Raw genomic sequence first — 13,867 nt, forward strand, 5'->3', positions numbered from 1 at the left:
TCCTCCTTATCTTTAGAAGGTGGAACATTAAAGTCTCTTTCTCTTTTAGGTGGTGTATGGAACTCCTTACAAATGTTTCCAGTCACAGTAGGAGACCCTCCTTTGTCGTTTTTAGTTGTACTTTGAGATGACTCTTCATCTTTATCATCTTCACATGGGCCTTTCGGTGATGATATAGGTTGGGCATCAGAGCCCTCTTCATCTATTCCTGTTGGAGCAACAAAGTTGTCTTTCTGTTTAGCAGACTGTGCAGTGCAGTCTTTTTTGTCTCTTCTAGTTGAGGGAAAAGACACCTCTCCCCCCTCACCTTTAAAAGTTGAGTAATTAGACCTCTGTTCATCCTTTAACAGTGAGGCATCTGAGACATTTTCATATTTTGCGGCTGGCGTAACATTTTTTTCTTCAGTTATTCCAGCTGCAAAATCGGACTCTTTTTCACCTCGGCTCGTTGGGGTTTCAGACTCTTCTGTGTTTTCATTTAAGGTATCAGACTCCTCATCATTTTTTAATAGTGAGGCATGAGACTGCTTTTCATCTTTTGATAATAAGATATCAGGGTAGTCTTCAACTCTTTCCATTAGGGTATCTGACCTCTCTTTAATGTTTCCAGTTGTGGCTTTTGAATCCTCTTCTTGACCAGTTTGTGTGTGAGTTGGCCTATCAAATACTTTAACCTTTGTTGTTGCATGATTAGACCCATCTTCAACTTTTATTTTTAAGGGAAACCCATTTTTATATTTTTCAGGTTGGGCATCAAAATCCAACTGATATATTTGATGTAGAAACTGGCTTTTAGAGTCTACAGCATCTCTTCTAGTTTGAGAGTCACACTTATTTTCCACTTCAGTCTTTACATTTGGGTTATTACACACCTCTTCATCTTTTATTGGGAAGGAGCCCTTCTCGTCTCTAGGAGCAACAAACCACTCTTCATATTTTAGAGGTGCATCACTAGAATCACCTTCATTTTTTATAAGTGAGACATGAGACCCATCTTGATCTCTTGTAGTTGGAGAATCAGACTTGTGTTTTGTAATTGGATCAAATGACTCTTCGTCTTTTCCACGTGAATTATGAGAGTTGTTTTCAGCTCTTCTAGTTGGGTCATGTGACCCATCTTCATCTTTCATTAGTGAGGCGTCAGACCCTTGTTCATCTTTTCTTTGCCGGTCATTGAAGTGTTCTTCAGCTCTTATCTTTGCGATACTGAACTCGTCTTCATCATTTCCACTTCCACTTGTTGCATTCGACTCTACTTCTCTTCCCATTTGTGCATTGTACTCCTCACTCACATCATATTTTCCTGTTAGAGAACAAGGGTACAATTCATGAACTTTTTCCTCTTGGTGTCCTATTTCATTCTTATCGTCACTTTGTGCATCTTTGCAAAGTAAATTGATGAGCTCTAACTCCATTTTTCCAACTAAGCCATCAAATTTCTGTTCATGTTTTACCAGAGGAGCATCAGAATCTTTTTCATCTTTTTTAATTGGTATATCAGACAGCTCTTCAAGCTTTCCAGCTGGGTTATGAGGCTGTTGTTCATGTTTTTTGGTTTGGTGAGCATCAGGGTCCTCATCATCTTTTACTATTAAAACATCAGTGGCCTCTTCATCTTCTAGTGTTGGAGCATCAGTGTCCTGTTTTATAGGTGGGGCATTAGAGCACGCTTCATCTCTTGTTGTTGGGTAGTCAGACTCCATCTCAACATTTCCAGATGAAGCAGAAACATTTTCTTCATCTCTGCTTGGGCTGTAAGACCCTTGAACATTTCCAGCTATGGCATCGGACCACTCTTCATCTCCTACAAGTGGAACATTGGACTCCTCAACTTCTCCCCTTGGAACATTAGGTCCCTCTTCATCATCTCCAATTGATGCACCAGAGTATTCTTCTTCTGGTTCATTCAGAGAAAAAGTGTTCTTTTCATCTTTTATAGGTGTGACATTATACAACTGGCACACCCCCTCATCTCTTACAGTCAAGTTGGCAGACTCCACTTCAACATTTTTAATTGGAGTATAAAAATGATCTTTGTCTCCGAATTGGATATTAATGTCCTCTTGAATATTTCCAGTTAGGGCATCAGATGACTTTTCATCTTGTTTTACACGAGGATCAAATATCTCCTCAAAGTTTGTAGCTGGAGTATCAGCACTCATTTCATATTTTCTGATTGAGGGATCACACTTATCTTTGTCCCTTCCATCGGTGGCAATGGATTCCTTTACCTCTTTTATAGGTGGGGCATCATCAGACATACCTTCATCTCTTTCAGTTATGGCAAACGACTCTTCTCTCTCTTTTCTGGGTAGGACATCATTCTCCTCTTCATCTTTTTGGGCAAGAGTACCACACTTTATTTTATGGACTTCTCCATCAGCTCTTACCTTTCTTTTCATACTAGCAAGATCTTTCCCCACTAAATTGATTGGCCGAGACTCCATATGCACACAAGCAGCATCACACTCAAAAGATAAAGAGTTGTCCACTGATATTGAAGTGTGACTTGTATCGGCAGCACTTTCACTCTCACTCCCATTACAAGGTTTATTCATCACTTCCTCATGGTGTTTGGCATGTGGCATTAAAGAATTTGAACTCAGTAATGGAGTGCTGGGTGACGGGAAATCAGCAAACCCTTTAATATTTTCATCTAAATCCATCACATTTGGATGTGGAGGTGTACTCCGTTTGTGTTCCACTGTGACATCTGAAGTGTGCGTGGAGTCTGGTACAGTTGATGGGCTTGAAAACGTATTTACATTCTGTTGATATATTTCTCTCACCCGCACCTTTCTTGACGTCTGATAGTTCTCTGAAACATTCGTTTCTTTTAATTGTACTGGTTCTTGTTGTACTGGACTGTACCACAAATCAGTCAGTGTTTGTTTCAGATGAACCTTTGGAGATGCTGGAGAGCAATATGCAATAACATCTATATTGCAACTTTCATTATAATAATGATCTGTTGGGGTAAACCTATCAGACACAACAGATGAAAGGGATGAGTTGAACTGTTGCAAAATTCCTTTACAAACCAGATTAGGTGGAGTGTTGCTGGGTTGAGGTTCGAGAGCATAACCAGTCTCTGAAGAAAGAATAAGTTCCTGGAGTCTGTTTCCATTTTCATTTTTGACAGGGTTGCCTTGTGGATCAAAACTTTTGACGATATCTCCAGGTGATGAGAAACTTACTTCATTCATTAAGGGGGCAACCAGAAGTGATGATGTCTCCAATTCACGTGTCACTTTGTTGAAATTATTATCACTGAACATTGAGTTAACTTTGTGACATTGATGGGCACCATTGTAAGAATCACTGTGAGTTTCTAGTGCAATAGTCTTGTAGGGAATGAGCAGACTTGATTGGCCATTCTTGCATTCATCCTGCTTCTGAGCCAGCGGTATATTGACTGTATTAAGTGAGTTGGTGACATCAGCGAGTGAAGCAGATTTTTCCAAGGGAAGGAGACACTCTGGAGCAACCTCCTCCCTAAAGGAGGGTGACATCATCAGAGAATCATGACCACAAGTTATTGAAGAGGAATGGTGATGTTTATCACTGATATCTATAATATTTCCCCGTGCTTCATCATTTACTACTAAAGCTCTATTTTCAATGTCTATCAGCAAAGCAGTCTTCTTTTTGGATGGATCTTGTGTTTCTTGGCCTTCATTCATATTAATACAACCAAGTTTACCATCAACGGGGTGGGGCTGGCTGCAGTTTCCTCCAAAGCAAATGTCTAAATCAAAGACCTTGTGGCAGGATATGGATGGACTAGGTTCCTCATTTTCAATTTTGTTCACAAACATCGTCAAAACTGTCTCATCAGTTGTCCTATGCGGGTCGTAGACAGGTGGTTCATCCAAAATGCCTTTTTCTTTAAACTGTGGTTCCAACTGAAGAGCATCATTGTGATGTCTTCCTCCCTTATACACATAGTCATCTGAATCCTTATTGATCTTTCTTGATGTATTACACAATGACTCAGCAATTGTTTGTGCTGTAGCTTGATGGTTGCTTTCGTCTGAACACCATGATGGTGAGTTAGAATTATGTTCTTTTAAAAAAGCAGGCTGCAGAGGAATCTTTTGAGTGATAGCAATATTGCAAGGTTCATTACCATCGCTATCTTCTATATATAAACGATCTTCAAATGTTTTCCACTCCGTGTTTCTTTGAGACAATATGTCTACACTATCATCCATGTCATCAAATTTTAGATCATCATATGTGTATGTGTTATTATCAAGCACCCCGTCAAGTGAGGGAATAAAATGATTTGTGTTTATCACCATCTCATCTGCTTTCTCACTTATGAATGGCACCTCTAAATCCCCCTTCTCTGAAGGATCACCATCATTGACAACCCAAGGGACCATACTGTGCTGGGTGGTATCAGAAAATACTGAATCTTCAAGAAAAAAATGTATCATTTCAGTTAACTGCTTGTCAAGTATTAATATCCTGTGTTGAGACTTTGTGTCAATGTAACTGTTGATTATTAAGTAGGATATGAAGAGCTGCTTTGTCTCTGAAACATCTCCACCATGGCTACATCCATCTACTCTGAGTTTTCTACACATGAGCCAAGAAGAAAACTTTTCATTGAGGTTATCAACATCAAGCCACTCATCAGGGATTTCGATAGATTTTAAAATGTCTGCCGTGTAAACATCAACGTAACCATTTTGTACAGCGGAATTAATATCCACGACCTCTGAATTTTCTGCAATATAAAAAGCTGCTATTTTCCCTCGATTGCTGCGCAGCCTGGTGTCTAACACATCAGTGCAACTATTCTCAGAGTAATCTGATGATGCGGCCCTAAATTGTGATTCATTCGGACAAGGTAACACAAGGCCCACGAACTGATGGGTGCTCGCAAGCATGATGAGTGTACTGCTAAAGCTCATTAGGTCAGACTGAACATCAGCATCAACCTTTAGTCCATCATCATTGTGTAACTTCCCAGTTGAAGAAGTAACTACTTGTGTTCCGCTTGAATTATGCTCTTCTGTTGGGTCATCGACCACCCCCTCAGTGGGATACAGTGTTGGTATTCGGTCCAGATCAGACGTCAAGGTGTGGACAGCCCTCTCTTGTGCCAGTGACTTACTTTCAAATATGGACTTTAAGATCAATCTATTAACTTCCATCGCTTCTAAATGTAACTCATTTGCAGGACGATGGTCAGCCAACATTTTTTGGTTTGTGTTTTGCCTCTGAAGAATGTTAAGGTAGACTGAAGCAGGAATTAGTCCTTCTTGAAAAGCCATCTCAAGGCTCACTAGATTTCCTGAGTAAGCCACATTCAGTCCATCACTGACTTGCTTGACCTCTATCATCTTCAAGACAAGGGCTTCCGACATAGATGCTTTCTTTACTGCTTTTGCAAGGTCACAGATGGACACAGAGGTCACATGTGAATCCTCTATGCACTTGTTTGCCATTTTTGACTTCTGTAACTGATTCCCAGATGTAGATTTGTCAGAAGCATCTTGTTTGACAACATCATTCCAGCAGAGATGGGGTCCGGCCTGAGCCATGTTAGAGGTCGGAAGGAGGAGGCCAATTATGTCATGACTGAGGCCGTCTATAGCCTGGGTCCAAATACAGTCAATGCCGATGGTGGATTTCACATCCTATGAAAAAGCAGAATACCCAATTTTCATTGAATATATTATTATAACGCTAAGTATTCAAAATCAAGGCAAATTTATGTACTCACCAGTAGACCAACATGTTAAAGATCACGTGCACAAGTTCAACACTGCATCAGCGTTGCATCAAGAAAGTGTCAGGGTGTCAGCATATAGTGAAAGCAATCATGCTTCAACTTGTTGCAAAAGGTGTTTGTTAGTCACAACACGGTGGACAGTTTAATGCATCAACCCTGTTAGCCAGTTGAATATCAACATATGGACTGAAAAACTGGCATGGATTAGCATGTTTACAGCATACTCAAATGATCTGGTTGCAGACAGCATTTTCAAATGTCAACACTCTTATATTATCTAATGCAATAATTAGATATAAGTACAAATGGCATCCAACTAGTACTACAAAGAAGGAAAACAGTTTATCATGCAATGAATCTTTGGAAGGCACTCCTGTTGAGGCCATTACAACACACAAAAGTAACAGATTCAATAGAAGAAAAATCCCAACTTCCAACCTCATCTGCAAGTGTGCACTGATCAGAACAATGTTGGGACAGTTCACTGTAAGCCTGGCTGAGGTCCTTCAACTGTTCCTGGGCTTTTTCTCTCTCATCTTCTGTCATCCTGAAAGAAAAAAAATATAGGCTCCAAGTTTATAATACATATATTGCATGTACAGTAACTGTCCAACTTACTTTTCACAGTGTTTGTTCAGCATCATTTCTGTTGCCCTAAGCGCTTCTGCAATCTGCTCTTTCTTTGTAACCATTTCCTCCACTGAGATCTAGAGTGTCAAAGATAACTGATTAATAGTTTTATCGATACAGTGCAAACTCAAATCATATACGTATTCTAGGCACTTTTATTTGCTTAAATACACTCGTGTGCCACAACATTAGGTGCACCTGCATAATCCAGTGGGATAAAACACTTTTAAACACCATTACAAGGATAGCAATTCTCATTTTAGTCCTGTGAGGTATCTTATAATAATATTACTCTGGTTTTACAGCATTAGCGTGTCTAAAGGTGGTGTTAAATTAGTACTCACTGAGACTCTCAATCAAAAGAGAGCAACGTTATTGTACAAGACACCATCTATTATAATACATGTTGTCTCCAATGCTCATATGTTGTGCACTCAATATTTTGGCCAGTCAATGCATGTACATCATTTGTTGTCGTAATGGGGATAATGTTAGCAATGTACAAAATGATGCAGTAAAACACCTTAATGCTGCAGTGTAATAGTGCAAAGTTTGTGAAATATTAAGTGTGATTTACTTTAGTTAATTATGAGAACATGATGTGCAGTATTTAACTATTAAAGGACTTTAGGCGAAGGCGGGGTACACTCTGAAGTTGTCGCCAGCCAATCGGCACATGTATACAACGATTCGCACTCACAATCACACTTAGGGATGATTTAGTCTTCAATTGGCATACTAAGTATAGTTTTGGAATGTGGAAGAAAATCATAGTATCCTGAGAAAACCCATGTAGGCATGGGGAGGACATGCAAACTCCTCACAGAAAGGTCAGAACTGGGATTTGCACCCAAAAACTGGACTGCAAGGCTGATGTGTTAACCTGTCGGGTTATGGGAACGTGTCACTCAGTTAAATATTAATAGGGCAAAATTATTTGCTCACTTGACTGCCATTACTTCAATATGCAGTATAATGAGTTGCCAAATATTGCTTTGCGAGATGCAAATGATGACAATGATTTTCAATCAACTGGAATGTTGTGTTCCAACATTATAACAGCTATTATTGTGAATTAAATTATGCATTGACTATAGAACTGCATTGCAATATGTAAAGCACGAATGCACTGGCATTAGTCTTAAAACCCTTTTAATTGGTTATTGGTATTTCTGAGTCGAAGATTGAACTACTGTATCATTTGATTTTGGAGATGCGCTTTCATGTCTCAAGTTCATTTCAAGTTACTTTGGTCTGAAACATTGGTGCTTGTGCAACAGTATGGGGCGGGGGGTGTACCAGATTGGGCATTTGATTTGATTAAGAAAGTATGCCTTTCAAATGTAAAATACATTGAATAAGTCGATGTGAAAGAAGATGTTTTTAATAAAAGTCACATGAGATAGAAAATGTCTAATTAGATATGAAGAAAAATCCTCAACGTATGTTTTTATGAAATCACAACAACACCAGAGCAAATACATATTATTACCTGAGGGTTATTTGAAGTATCTGTGTTGGCATTATTATCTTTCAAAGCATTTCCCTCATTGCTCACATTCTGTTTCACATTAGACATCCAATCTAATAGTTTTCTAACTTTATCACCATGTTCTCGCTTCTCTTCATCCAAAGATCTCTGGAATCAGAACAGGTTGACGGTGTGAGAATATCAGTTCTTTGTAAATAAAATCCAAAGTGTTGAATCTCACTTTCATCAAATTGTAAATTAAAATTGCAAAACAGAACTGAACAATGGCCCGAGGGTAAATAGACCAAGAAAAAAAAAAAAAATAGTACAGAGGTGCTTTGGTCAGTAAAAATGGAAAGGCACTTTTAAATGAAGATGATTCCCATTAAACTACGAACCAAATAAGTAAAAACTCGAAAGGTAGCTAATAAAGAACTCTGGTTTTCTACAAAAGATGGACAAGGCCTCTATTAGAAAAAAAGTGTCTAAAAACTGGAGCAACATCAAATGAAGGCAAATGTAAAGATTCCATATTGCAGTACAGTTAATGTTGATTCAGGGTTAAACATACCTAAGCTACACACAGACCCAAAAATCAGCCCTTTTTCCGGCATTCCCCATTTTAACAAGAATCCCCACAAGTTTTTATTTCAAATTTCTGTAATGTGATGTTGATAAGGCCCCAAAACCTTGAGCTTTTGCAACCTCAAGTAATCTTAAACCAGTGTGGCAGTCATAAACACTTCTGTCCAGGGCTTCTTTGAATGTGATCCGTCTCTTGGTCTTAGGACAAGTGAGGCGTTTGGTGTGGGACTTCTCATCTTTGATGGCTGAGGCCGTGGCTTTGTCAATGAGGCCCCTCTGAATGACTTCCTCGAGGGAAACTCTGTCGTGAGTGTCAGGGTTTATCAATCCGCCAGTCAGAAGCTGGAACTCAATACAGCGAGCGCTGACATCCTTGGGTAGGAGGTTTTCCTGGACTGCCTGAGTGATCGACACAGACTTTGCAGACTTGGGGTGAGTGATGCCATTGAAAACCTGCTCAAAAAGCTGTAGTTGCTGAGCAAATTTCTGATTTAAAAGACCTTTACTAACTGCATCAGTAGTTTTAAGTTTTTCCCCGGAAAAGGGGTCACAAATACCTCCGGTGCAGGCCTGAGCCTCTAGCAATCTCAAGGCAGTCGTTCCATCAATAAGAACCTGCTGAAATCCCTGAAGAATAGACAACCTCTTATTCTGGTTGAGGTCCCAAAGACCCGCAATGGGGCTGTTCACATCCTCCACAACTACCATTCGTGAAAATATTATGTCCGCAATCTCGTAGATACTAAGGAGGTCACTCCTGTACCGTTCTAGCTCAGAGAGTTCAAGAAACCTTTGACTGAGCGCAGACTCTAGACAAAGCTTTCTTCCATTTTTTACATCAGTGATGATGTGATGCAAATCTCCACTGGCATCATTATCAGACGTCTCGTGCCATTCACTCTCCTGTTGTGATAGAAACAAATAGGTCTGCTTGTTGATGTGTTTCTTCTTGAAGGCTTCATATGCAGACATTTCAATGCCACAGCTGCTGCTGACAACAGACACTCTGTGTGAACTTGTGGGAGAGCTATTTGTCAGGTGTCTGTCTCCAAGTGGAAGGAGAAAGACGCCCCCGTCAATGTCATAAAGACATGTCTTTAGTATTTCAGAGTAGTATGCTTTCTGTCCTGTATCAGGATTGTGAAAACCTTTGGGGTTGCGGAGAGGATCATGTAAAATTTGAAGAGTCTCTTTGTTTAGAAAGCCATGCTCAATAGCAATGCTGGCTGGCATTCTGAAACCACCTTCTGGGTTAATCACACCACCAGTGGCTAGCTGTACTTCAAGGATCTTCTTCCCTTTGTATCGCTCAAGAATATTCTCCTCCATTGCTTGGAACACAGACAGCTTTTTGCCAGCGTGGGTATAGCCACTAAAAGCTTTCTCAGCCTCCACTAGTTTATCTTTCAAGCTTAATTCAAATATTCCTCTTTCAAGAGCCTCATCCAGAGAGTATATCTGACCTGTGGTCAGATCAGTGAGGCTTCCTGTTGCGGCCTGTGTTTGGAGAAACTCCACCGCATACATCTTTGCTAAGAAACCCTTTTCAGCTGCCTCTAAGAAGGAAGCCTTTTTTTTACTTGACTCCACATAAATTCCACCAATGGCAGTTGGTTTGCCAACATAGGGCGCAATTGATGCTTGTACCTTCTCTATTGTGGTATGTCCCTGCTCCAATTTATGGAAAATCTCTTCATCCAAAAGCTTATATTTGATTAGGTTTTGAATAGTTGTGCTTCTTTTGAGATCTGTGAGAGTCAGTTCAGTTTTATTCCACAAGCTTAGACGGTCACTACTTTCTGTAGCACTTTTCACTGGTGTATCACTTGCTTCAGGTATTTCTATGTACTGATAAGTTCTTGTCGTAAAGATGCAGTGTTTTTCTCTCTGGTACTCTGTAGGTGTGCACAGGGCCATGAATCCTTGTGTATTCGGAATCAGATTCTGACCTGAATAAATTGGATACGTATCTGTTGCGTTTTCTTTTTGTAGAAATGTGGGACGTTGAGAAATTGAACTCGAAGTTGTCTGACTAGGAATAGCTTTGATTTCACCCCATTTGAAATCTTTAGGAATGTCTTCTTTGTGCAATGTTGCCATCTGTGAATTGGAAATTAGAAAACCATTCGATTAGAAATAACTATGAAAGGATGAAAGATTTTGTAGCAATAAATGGACTGGTGTCTGTGAGACAAAGACTTCATCCCATACCTCTGGGGAGCTTTTCATTCGGAGAATCTCCTCCTTGCTGCATTGTGGCTCCACATTCTGCATGGCTCTATAGTCTGTCTTCAGGATAGCAGCCTCCAAGTCTTTCATAGATTGATGGCCACCATTGCTGAGTTTTTGCTTATGAAATCCATTGTTTTGTGTCTCCATTGTATCCCCCTGAAGAATTGTAACAGCTTTGGTGGACTCCATTTGTCCAGGATGACAGCTTGCTCCTTTTGGCGTCACTTTATAATTGATATCTCTTAGAAGCTGGGTTGAAGATTCCTTGCTTGGTGAAGCATTCACTTTTGAGTATAGTTTGTCCTCTCCAAGTTGAACATTTTGCAATCTTGGTTTCAGTAAATCTTGGTCATGCACATTTTTTTCTTGGTCCAGTCTGTCTATTCTGATCTCCACTTGCTGCTTTGATTCTGATGTATTTTGTAAGGCTGATTTCAATACTTCGACCTCCTCCTTGAAATACTCGGTAAGCATCTTTTGTAAGTCTGCACTATGCAAACGTTTTTGTGACACATTTCTCTCACTTGTGATTTCTGACTGTGCTAACATAACTTTCTGTTCCATTTCTTTCTGCACTAACATTAGATGTCTTTCGTAGCCCTGTCTCTGAAGTTCCAGCTTACTTTTCAACTCCTCAAGCATTCTCTTGCACTTCCCGACTTGTTCCTCCATCAGCTGGGTCCTTAGCCTAAGCAAAGAATTCTCTTTTTGTATTCTCTCAGCTTCTGCTTGGTGACACTGCAGCTTTTCCTTCAGCAATATGATTTCAGACTCCAATGACACAGCTTTCTCTGAAGCATTAGTTTTCTCCTTCGTAAGGATGGAATTTTCATGTTGGATATGTGATTGGGATTGGTCTGCGTTAGACATTTCTTCTGTCAAGGTTCTATTTTTCTGAAGCTCACATTCAAGCTGTATTATTAGAGATTCTTTGCTTTTTCTTTCTTTGCTCTCTTTAGCTAATTCCTCTTTTACAGTCTGTAGAGAAGTAATCAACTCTGAGACTTTAAAGTTCAAGTTTTCAACATTTTTTTCTGCAGCTTTTTTCCCCATCTGTAACGTAAGAATCTCCTGCTTTAAATTCCCTGTCATTTTGTCTGAGCTCCTTGTTGGCTCCTTGACATTGTGCTCGTATCTAAAAAGCTCATCTTCTAATGCTTTCACTTTGCTGATATGTTTGTTGATCAAAGAAGATCCCCTCTGAATTTCTGCATTTTTGTTTTTCAACATCATGTTTAAATCGTCAATTTCAGCACTTTGCGTGTGGACCTTCTGTTTTTCTACTTCCTTTTCTCCTAAAGCAGACTTTAACTCTGATTTCAGCGCTGCTATTTCTCTCTGGTAGTTTATGACATTTGAGTTGAATGTAGAGTTTTGTTCAGTTAAGGTCTTTACATGCTCGTTGTGATCTTGTAATTTTACTTGAAGGTCATGGGAGTTCTGGGATTTTGTATAGAGCTCCCCCTCAATAATTCTGACGTGTGATTTGGCTGCTTCTACCTGAGACTTTAGAATTTCAATTTGTTGATCTTTCCTGTCTATTTCCATTAGCGCCTGATCGTGTTTGTCCCTCGTATTCTTCAAAGTATTTTCCAAGTCAGAATTTACCTGCTTTGACTCATCTGCTTTCCTCTGCAACTGAGAAGCCACAAATTCACAATTCTGAATTCCTGCCTCGAGACTTTTACATTTGAACAGGCATTCCTGCTCAGATCTCTTCATTACTGCAAGTTCCTCCTTTGTCTCTTGAAGTTCTTCTTTACAGTTTTGAGTTTCACTCTTAAGGGATTTCATCTTTTGCTCTAAATAGGATTTTTCTTTTTCCAGTGACTCTGTATGAAGCTGAAGCGCTTTCAGATCACTGTCGGATGACATGTTTACTCTTCTAAGTTCAGTGCATTTAAAATTAAGCTGATTTATTACCACCTGCTTGGAAGCTAATTCTTCCTCTAAATGACTAATCTTTTGAATGTTTTCCTGATCCAAAGAGCTCCTTCTCTGAATTTCTCCTTGAGTAATTTTCAGCTGCTCTTTGAGACCTTCAACTTCTGTATTTTGGAAAAAAGCATTTTGCTCCAGTGAGGATTTTGCCCTGTGGAGAGATCTGACTTCCTCTTGGAGCTCAGTGATGATTTTCTGCATGGCAAGTGTCTCCTCATTAAGATCTTCTAATTTCTGTCTAAGGCTGAACCTCTCTGCTTCCATGTCCATCTGAAGCTTCTTGAGTCTGTTATCCTTATCATCCAACAGCTTTTTATAACTCTGAGCTTTCTCCTCAGACATTTCTGCCCTTTTCTGGACCAAGACTAACTCATCACATGTTTGCTGTAAATCCTCTTTTATTCTTTGAAATTCTCTTGGGATATTGGATTGAGACGCACTCAAATGACTGTCAAATGGTAAAAGGAGCTGAGCTTGGACTTCACTTTGAACATTTTCCTTTTTAATGTCCTCCACCATTATTTTCCTCTGAAATGTGGGGCTCTGATGAATAAGAACTTGGTTTTCATTTACAAGGTCCTCCAGTTTCCTCTGAGCCATGGACCACTTGGCTTCTGCCTGCTCAAGTAACAGTTTAGAATGACTTAGTTCCTGCTCACGCGCAGCTTTGTCAGCCATTACCATCTCGAATTTGGCCTGGCATTGACGGACATCATGCTCAAGCTGTGATTTCTGAAACGTTAGATCGTCATTCATGCGCTGTTGTGTTTTTATTTCTCCTTCCAACCTTTGCAACTGCAGCTGTCTTTCAACCAGCAAGGCCTCTTGTTCACGCACCAGCTGATTAAGTTGACTAACTTTTATATCCCCAGCAGCTTTTTGGAGCTCCATGCTCTCTGTTCTTTTTGTATTTTCTGCTCTCTCAAAAGCCATTTTGTTCTAAAAGGCAAAACAATCAGTTATCAATCATAGTATGATGAACAATAACCGACGTTTTCCTCCCCCTTACCAGAACATGGAAGCAAGCCTGAGCAAGAACCAGAGACTTCATGAGGAAACACCCAATAATTTCTTACAATTCACAATACGTACCACCACAATACTTGCACTGAAGCACTAAGAATTCTCTAAAGAGGTTTATTTCTCCTAGAAGGCCAAAAAAAAGATCCTTAAAATGAATGAAAAGATCCTTCACCAGCATTAACATGTTACTTATACACAGTAACATGAGAGCCTTAGTATGCACCAACAATAAAGCAAAA

The 13,867-nt window shown here is 39.7% G+C and overlaps 1 protein-coding gene across 1 annotated transcript in view; it reads right to left on the reverse strand.

Annotated features, from left to right (window-relative positions):
- Positions 1-13,867, reverse strand: part of dst (dystonin) — a 124,148-nt gene that overhangs the window by 55,996 nt on the left and 54,285 nt on the right. The window contains exons 36-38 of the mRNA XM_061837214.1: positions 7,869-8,015; positions 6,365-6,453; positions 6,185-6,293 (exon numbers count right to left, since the gene is read on the reverse strand). Of these exons, the coding sequence (XP_061693198.1) occupies positions 6,185-6,293; positions 6,365-6,453; positions 7,869-8,015 (345 nt within the window). The remainder of the gene's footprint in view (positions 1-6,184; positions 6,294-6,364; positions 6,454-7,868; positions 8,016-13,867) is intronic.

The sequence above is a fragment of the Syngnathoides biaculeatus genome, chromosome 12 (genome assembly GCF_019802595.1).
Source record: "Syngnathoides biaculeatus isolate LvHL_M chromosome 12, ASM1980259v1, whole genome shotgun sequence".
Classification (NCBI taxonomy): Eukaryota; Metazoa; Chordata; class Actinopteri; order Syngnathiformes; family Syngnathidae; genus Syngnathoides; species Syngnathoides biaculeatus.